Source organism: Notechis scutatus, chromosome 2, assembly GCF_049901735.1.
Source record: "Notechis scutatus isolate UNSWTSFEM ecotype Mainland chromosome 2, rNotScu1.2, whole genome shotgun sequence".
In the NCBI taxonomy this organism is placed as follows: domain Eukaryota; kingdom Metazoa; phylum Chordata; class Lepidosauria; order Squamata; family Elapidae; genus Notechis; species Notechis scutatus.
The window spans coordinates 192,904,075-192,913,436 of NC_142010.1; the positions used below are offsets into that span (position 1 = coordinate 192,904,075).

Here is a 9,362-nt window from a genome sequence, read left to right on the forward strand (position 1 = left end):
AGTGACTTATAACAATCAGAGAATGTGCTATAAAATGTTTCTCTTTTAACTTCTGCTTTGCCTAATGTTATTATGCATTAACATAATGGGAAAATATGTAAATATATGTCACTAAATTAAAAAGGTAAAGATGATGGACAAATTTCAAGATCTATTAGAATTAAAAATACAAAATAATAGCAGCTACAATATATCTTGATTATAATCTGTCCGTTTTATAAAAGGCCTAATTTTGATCCAGGTATCTATGACTTTTGACTAGCATCATTTATTAAGTGACTGAAAAGAAGTTAAACAATAGCAGTCAATAATTTTCCTCAATAACTTTATAGATAACATTCTTTCAGTTACTTAATAAACATTTTGACATGTTTTCACAAAATTGTTAATATTTATTATTATAACAGTAGTAAAAAAATATCAAAAGATTTATTTGACCTGAAAAAAATACAAGTGCATGCTCTGTTAAGTTGGTCTGTATGGCCTTCTAAATTGGGCATTAATTCTGAAAATAGGATTAAATGGTGTTGCCTGGTTTCTGTAAGACTTGTAGACCAGAAATATTTTAAGTCTGCTTTACATTACATTTGCCACAAGTACTAATAAAAAGAACTCCTCAGGTAAAATGAGATAATTTAAAAAATGTCTTAAAACAACTAATTTAAGCCATTCTTTGGGCTTCTGTTACTCCTGCATGTAATCAAATCCTGCAGAAAACAACACAGTGTTTATGTAGGTCTTTTCACTTTCATCAATGGCCAAGAAATATTTAGCCATGGCAGGCTGTAGTAATCATAAGATTTACAATTAGCAGAATACGTGTGGATCACTTGGTGGAGGGAACCTTATGTTGCATCTATATGGTAAATGTTATATGCATATAGATGCAACAACCACAAGAAGTAATTTCATAAAAAATGTACTGCAGAACATGAATCTCACTCTACCAGTTCATTTAATCTAAATATTTATCTTTCTCAAGAACTACTGTTTTACATTTTAAAGCAATTTTATTTCCTCTATAAGTGTGTAAATCTAATTATAACAAAGGCCAATGTGGTGTATTTTTTAACCTAATCAATATACAGCTAGTCAGAGGCTTGTAAAAATCTTGTGGATTTACATGACAATAACTTACGAGACTTGTACCATTCTCCAAAGATTCATAAATAATACTGATAAATACTTTGTGTAGTCCTTTTTAACATAATTACAATATGGTGGGCAGTTTGAAATAGGCAAATGTTAAAGTTGTCAAGTTATGTTGCAACAAGAATCCTGTTTATTACTGACTAAAATTCATTTTCATTGAATAGTCTCCCCATATTAAAACGGGGGAGGGAATAAAAAGCATTGTTTCTCTATACTTGCATATTTAACGTGAATGCTGTTATTAAGGGAAGCTTGTGCTGATAGGAACAATATTCTACTCTGCAAGCATCAACAGTTGTGTTAAATGGCAGAAAGCAGCCTATACTAAGCATTTACTCATTTGCCACAGCTAGTTTTAGGATTAAATTGACAGAACAATCAGTCACTGTGTAATATTCTACTTCCACTTTGAGGTTAAAATGTGCTGTTAGAATTGTTCAAAGTCAGGTGGCTTTCAGATGTTCATTCAAAGGTGTTGCTATTTCAACATTTTAAATGTTTTTCTGTTTTCTTTTTTCTTTTCCTTTAACAGTCCTGGTACCTGGGCTAGCTTGGTCCCCTTTCAAGTATCAAACAGGACATCAATTCTGCCCACAAATGTCCAAAATTATGGTTTGAACATAATTGGAGAGCCTTTTCTTCAAGCAGAAACAAGCAACTGAGGGAGATTGAAACTGAACAAATACTATAAAAGAAAGGAAGATGGGACAAAAAGCAAAGAAGAAACTGAAGAAAGAAGAAACATAAACCAGCAATTGCAGCACTTACAATCATTAATTCCCTTAAGATTGAAACTGTAATGGCAAAGCAAGAGCAACCACAAAAAGCGGGATTGGGGGAGAGGATCGATGATATTTCACTGATGCGTAGAAAGATGCTCCTCCTGAGTAGCCTTTGTTCTATGAAATCCACTGGGAAATAGATGTTCTGTCTCTGACAATATATTTTAACTGACTTTCTAGATGCCTTAATATTTGCATGATAAGCTAGTTTATTGGTTTAGTATTCTTGTTGTTTACGCAATACGCATGGGATCACTATTCCTAGTTAGCTCTCAAAACAAAGGCTAGGAGGCATCCACAGAACTGCAGGAGAAGGAAGGCCGGAAGCCATTTTTTTTCCTCAGCAGTCTGGTTTCTAAAAGATTTTTCAAAGAAAAAGAAACAAATTCAGCTTTTAGTTGTCCACCCCAATTTATTTAACTTAGGTCCTTAACCCAGTCTTTTCTTAGTGTGTTATCCAGTTTAAATTTTTCAAAAGTCATTTAAATAAGCAGGCATTCTATAAAATCAATGCCTTACTTTGGGTAAAAGAAAGTGTTATCTTCTCAAATGACAGTTTAAAAAACCTGAGAAAGACACTAAAATAATTCCCCATGCTAATGAAAACATTAGAGGCAAGTGCAATTTAAAACCTGTATCTAAAGGGGATAATTGTTATAAGTCCTTTAGCCCTTGGACTCTAAATTGAGGGGATTAAAAGACAAGATAAGTTTCAAAAGTATTTCGAACAAATGTATTTCCCCCCCACTTTTGAAAGGGAGGGGTCATTAAAAGGCATTAACTAAATCAAGACAAATCATTTACTTGAGAAAAGGAAATTAATTGAAACACAGCACTTAACGTTGATTTAGCTTCTGCCTCCTTTGAGGTATCTTATTTATTTAAAGTTACTGGTTGGATCAAGAACCCATAAATAATGGAAAAGGTTCTCTAGAACCTTCATGACAGAGACTGAGAGAGGTAAATCCATGTCACAGGGGCTTAGCTTCTGGTTTACAAATGGGAATGATGGGTTATGGGAAGGGGATGAAATATATTTTTTAAAAATGCACTCTTTAAAAAGACTAATGACAGGGTGCTGAAAACTTGCATGGTGCTCTCAGAAATTAGCCTTGTTTGACAGATTTCTCATATACACAATATTGTGCATGGGCGGATACGTTTTGCCTCTACGTCTCTATAAAAGAATAATTAAAACTACTCTATCCAGTAATCCTAATTTGCACGAAGTTATAATGTCCACATAACGTGCCTTGCCTTGAAATCTAAAAAGTGACATCACTACACTTGTTTTGCTGCATTTATTATCATTTTAAATCTGTACCATTTTTATGACAAAATATTTTGTACTCCAGATGGGAAAACAACAACAACAAAAGTGACATCATGGATTTTTTAAGCAGTTATAACTTTATCTCACATTTATAAAGCATATCATGGCTGTGTATAGTTGCCGCTTAAAAATTGTAATCGACCAGCAATATTTTCAGTATTTTGGTGTTTTTTCTATTAATCTTTCATGTTTTTTCATCTTCCAATTAATATTGGGGGGAGGGGATTCAAATTTATACAACTTATGCAATACCAAGTTTTGCCTATGTAGGTAGTGCTTTTAGCTGTATTGGTTATTATAGGTAAGTACACAGATTTAAAAGACAAAAGATTAATGTATGCTTTTTTGTTTGTTTGTTTGTTTGTTTGTTTTAATTGACCAAAGTGGGTACTGCTATTTTTGCAGTGTGATGAGGTCCTTTTTGTGTACTAAGAGATGGACAGGGGATTTTTTTTTTAAACTACGTACATATATCTATATATTCTGGGATGGGTGGGGATGATTTTTAACACTTGACAGTGTAGCTGTGAAGGCTGGGTGAAGGCTACAAAGCAACTCTTCTTCCTACTGTGATTTAAAAACAAAAAAAATGGTGTTTTCTTTTAAACTTTCCACCTGGGGTGCAAGCTGAAATCATTTCTGGTTTGAAAACAGGCATAGTGATAATGAAAAATAAATAATAATGGATTTTATCTGAGGCAGACCTGATTTGAGAAAAAAAAAAATCTACTTTTTTTAAAAAAAGAAAGTCTCAAGACCCACAGAGATCAAAAACCCTGTAAAATTTTGCAAGTTATACATCCGTCATATAAAAGCCTAGTTTGAGATTTTAAAAATCACATAGCATATACTGCCAAAACTGTACACGCTATGAGACAAAAGATCATCTAAAGATGCTAACTGTATATTAAGTATTAAATTGGATTCAGTATTTGTTTTCTGTGAGTGGAGGCATTTCCAGTGGGAATTCCATGATATCTTCTCCTTTGTCCTTTTACACGAGATTCTGATTTCCTTTTCAGCATTCCCCAGCATCAATGCTACTATATTTCAGTACAAATCGCCAAGCACAAAAATGCACACATACAATGTGTTTGTGCACAACCTGATTAGATACTAAAATTGGTGATATAGAAAACTATCAACTCTGATGGCTTAATTATGGTTTCTGATGGTTTTCTTCTATGGGATCAGAGCCCCTTGCACAAAACTACCACTGTGAAATTATTAATCTCCACACTATTTCTAGTAGTGACAAGAATGCAAGAGTAGTCAGTCTTATTTTTATGTTCTCACAAAGACTAGCTCTTTTCTACATAACTAGTTGTAAAACTTAGATTGGGTAAAAATGAAAATGATTTAGCCTTACAATCATTTTTTTTTTAAAATAACGCTTTATGCAGACATGGTGTTGAGAGAATGCCCATCAGTTGTATTTTGCACCAGCAGTGAAAGAAAATCAACCAACCAACATAATCCCATATTGTCTCCAGGATAGAAATGAATGTAACTACATATCTAATGTTAGTATTCATAACTGGCATAGATGTAGGTATTTTGTCCTTGGAGTCTACTGAAATACAAAATAAAACCCAAGGAAATATTCAGTTTGTGTGTTTACTAACACATTTTTATTTTCCTTTAGTTTCAGCAAACATAAATTGATAGACAGTCCGTTCACTTTTATAACCTTATAAAGAAACATTTTAAACAGTTTCTAATCTGCCCTTTTCAAGCACCTATACAAAATGGGTGAAAATTAAAAGAGTACAATTTCCCTTCCAATAAGTGTAGCAATATAAAAAGTAAAATAAAATTATTTTGAAGAAGAGTAACCCAAAATATTGCCATTAGAGCCAGAGGAACTACTACTAGGTACACTGTCCAAATTCATGGGAACTTTCACTTTTTTCAGAGCAGTATTTCAAAATGTTTCTCTCAACTAGAAATAAGCAATGTTTAGGGTTGCCATAAAATAAATAATAAAAATAATCCTGATCTCCTGTTTTGGCCATGGCCTTTGGTGCTAGGTGCAATATGTCAATCAATTTCCACCTGCAATGCCACTGAATTAGTTGTATTTTAATTGCAGCCTCCTTTAAAATAGTGCTGACAATTATTGATGCTGAAAGAGAATCAGATTCTCTTTCAGATTTGATCTGCACCAATAAATGCCTTTTTGAGAAAGTTGATTTTGTAAAGTCTAAGGGCAGTTGTAAAACTGTAGGATTGTTGGTAAGGTTTGTATTTATAGCTAAAGTAAGAATAAAACCAACTATATGTTGGCTCTTTTTCTGAGCCCCTTTGTAAGTGAATTAATTCACTAAATATATGGCCGTTAGGAAAAACAGAAATGTATATACAAACATTGAGAGTTGGTGGGCATGTTCTTTTAGTTTGTCCCTTAATGAGGGACAGTTTCATTAAAAATGGCAGGAGTGCAGCAGCCACAATCCAGAAATAATTTATTTCATTGGAAATACTGAAACCAAGCTGAATTCAGATTTTAAAGTGCAATAGTATAATGCAGGGGTGTCAAACTCGCGATGACACATCGTCAACGTGAAATATCACAACTTTCCCACCCCCTTTGCTAAACTGGGGGTGGGAGTGGCCAGCGCATGACACATTTGGCCCGCGAGCCACGAGTTTGACACCCCTGGTATAATGGATGACAGAGAACATTAGCAATTCAATGTCATCATAATCCTGACCTTATGAATACATCAATCAAATGGATGTATTTTTTTTAATAAAAGGAAAATATTTATAAAAGGCTACCTTGCTATTTTGGATCCCCTTTCTTGACATTGAATTACTTGGTTCTTTGGGCCATAATTCTGACAAAATTTCAGGATAATGCTCTCTGTAGGTTTTTTCTGCCTCTCTAATCGAAAGATCTGTCATATCCACATCTTCTACACTTCTCTCAGAGCTGAGAATTCCAGTGCAGAACGAAGTGTTACACACCCTCTAAATCTAATCTAATCCCCCTCCTTGATCAGGAAGTATATTCTGACAAAATCAAGTCACCCCGTTCTATGTGCACTGTTCTGCCTTTTTCAATTGCTTTGCAGCCTTTGCCTCTTGGCAGTGTCACACTGAAGTGTTTTTCCCCCTAGAATGACGTGAACAGTTGAGGCTCGACTAAGGAAAAAAAGGCAGTGAAGGAGACTGTACATAGACATGGCAAAATATTAAATATAGCAATATAGTTGTGTGTTCAGGTGGGCAGCTCCATTTATAATATGTGAATGAACCTGTGAAGCTGCAATGAAGAGAAGAACAGAGGATCTTCTTAATGGACCCACCTAGCGTGTAGACAGTAATTTGTACACTGTATAGTTTTGTTAAGATTTTTTTTAAAGCACCCTCGTTTGTAAAGCTAATTTTTAGCAATTATAATGGAAATGTATGTCATTTCCACTTCTAACGTAAACAAGAATCTTCCTTGTTTGGAAACTGGACTTGGGTTAAAACTCTCCAGTTTCTTAATTTATGTATTAAAACAAACAAAAAAAATCTGTCCGTGTTATGAGATATTTCACTATGCTTGAAAAGCATAGGTGTACTGATCCTTTTAAAAGAAATTGTAAATGGAGAAAAGTTATATTTTATGAAGGTTATTTTGTTGTATTTAGTATTGGAAAGTTGGGTTTTGGGAGCATTTCAGAATGTTGGAAGCACCACTGTCTTTTTTTATTAGTATATATGGCCTTTAGCAAAAAATGTTGTGATTGTTACATGATGGTATTTAAGAGCAGGTTCACAGAGCATCCAGGAGAGAATTTCAGTGAAAGAAAAATGAAAACAGTACTTATGTCTCATATAGCAGTGTCCTCAGGGAGCAAAAATTTGGATTTGCAATTAGGAGCTTCGTAAGGACTTACTGAATGAGATTGCACAAGGATATACCAAGCTTTGTCAACAGTGCGTGTCCTGTATCTAAGTCATTCTAAATTTTGTATACTATGTGAGATTGAAGTCTGAATCCCACATTTGATGTACAGTATTCACCCTTGAGAAAAGGAAAAAAAAATGTCTACACCCGTGCTGGCATTAATGCCTCCAGCATGACATTGATTCTAGTTTACATGTTCCTGCCAAGGTCTTTTGTTAACATTTGCCAGCTGCATGCTTCCTAGGCTTTTATTTTTTTATTGGGTTTCTATAAGAGATGCTAAACAAAAAACAATGCAGGCGAATCATGTTGAACAGAAAAAGCTCAAAATTGAATGTCCTACTCCATGCGGAAGGAGCTGAAACCTGCCTCCTTCATATTTGCACTTTCTGAGAGTTCCCCTGTTTTTTTCTATCTCCTCAAAATGTTGTGGGTGTGTTGGAGCCCCACAGTCAGAGGATAACACGGACCACTGGGTTTGCCCTTTGACCCAGCACAATGACCCTTGCATCAGCCAAACCTATTGCCATGACAACTCTTGTACTGTTTCCATGCCACAGCTCTATTGGTCACATTTGTTAATAGCAAAGGGGACAAAGCAGGAGACGGTCAATTTATACATTTTTGTTGCAATTTTTTTCCCTCAATGGTTGTAAGTAGTTTTTTTATATATATATAATAAAAGGGTTCACTAGTTATTACTCCTTAGGATTATCTGTGTGTTGCAATTAAAATGTATGTTGACTTTGTGAAAGGGGCTTCAGTGGCACTCGCCACCCCCCGTGCTCATTCAGGCCTCCGTTGCGTTTAGTGCTCAAAATCTTTCCGGGAAGACCCGAAACAAACGCGGCAAGCAAAAAGCAACGGAAAAACAGCGAGAGCCAGTGCCACTGAATCCAGTCTTTGTATTACTGTATTTTTGACAGAATGGTTTGAAAACTGTGCTACAGGGACTGATGTGGCAAAATGTGTATCTATATGCAGAAGGACTTTTTTAAAAATAAAAAAAGAAGTATGGCTTATTATGCATTCTTCATAGAGGGCATTGAAGTTGCATGGACTCGTGAGAAGTTGATGCAAAATGAGAGAGAGAAAGAGACAAAAAAAAAACCAGCAAAAAATGTTTACCAAAAAGAAAAAAAAGTGAGAGAAATTTTAAAAAAATGACCAGTGCCTGTTCAGTTTCACAGTCTCTGTTGAGTTCAGTTGTAAATATGTTTCAGATAACATTTACTTCAAAAAAAATTAAAAATAGAAAACTACAACATTGTAGAATGTGAGGGGTGACACCTTCCCAGGCTTAGACTTCTCAAGAGCTACATTAGATTATGTCTTCATCAAGCTGTTAATTTGTGCTTATATCATATAGGACTTTAGTGAACTGGGAAGAAGCACCCCAATCTCAATGATAATTCTCTAAGAACAATTTTTTGTAGGGCTGTGTGTTTCTTTAGATACATTTAGTGCAACTGTAGGTGACAAGTAGTCAGTTATTGCTTGCTAGCTACACACCAGGGTTGATCCATTTTAAAACTTCTGGCATGGTCTACCCTGCTCCACTTCTCCCCAGAGCCAGAGGTCCCCAATATGTTAGATGTACTTCCTTTGGCTTTGTTTTTAAACGCATGCAGAATTTTGGTGTAATGATAAATTTACCCATAGGATGCATATATACTCTGCAGTTTTCACTTTTACAAAATCGGGACCTCTAGTCCCCAGGTTCTTTTTGGGGCCAGAAGGTTTGTAAGAAGAGGTTCTGGGGAGAAGAACTCTGCTTATTTGCAGGACAGACATGTTCTTTGGAGTACTTTTCATTAGGTTACAAAGCTCAGCTGCCACAAGTTTTAAACTGGTGTAAATCAAGCTTGAGTTAATGTGATTTACTGTTATATCCAGCCTATACTGCTAGCAGCTGCTCATACTGCAGTCAATTACTGGAAGCAGATATATTTCCTATGCAAAACTGTTTAAACAATAAAATGAGCTATGCTACAGCCCTCTGGTCACTTGTGTTTTCTTTTCTCTCCCTCTTAAGAGTAATAGGTTAGTAATATTTTGGAAAAGTTCTCGAGTTGCTGGTTTCTGAGAGCATGCAGTGAGTCTTTTCAGCTTTCTGTTTCTTCTGCTTGAGGTTTAAATGAGCTCTGTATGTTCATGTATCTTGGCTTTTAATACACAGTTTAAGTTGGAGAAT

General features: G+C 35.0%; 1 protein-coding gene across 11 annotated transcripts in view; it reads left to right on the top strand.

The window, feature by feature from the left end:
• NFIB (nuclear factor I B) overlaps nucleotides 1-9,162 on the top strand; it is a 322,636-nt gene extending 313,474 nt beyond the window's left edge. For all 11 annotated transcript variants that reach the window (XM_087957670.1, XM_087957673.1, XM_087957671.1 and 8 more), the window contains one exon: nucleotides 1,685-9,162. In XM_087957670.1, the coding sequence (XP_087813796.1) occupies nucleotides 1,685-1,814 (130 nt within the window). In that variant the 3' untranslated portion in view covers nucleotides 1,815-9,162. The remainder of the gene's footprint in view (nucleotides 1-1,684) is intronic.
• Nucleotides 9,163-9,362: the final 200 nt, after the last annotated feature.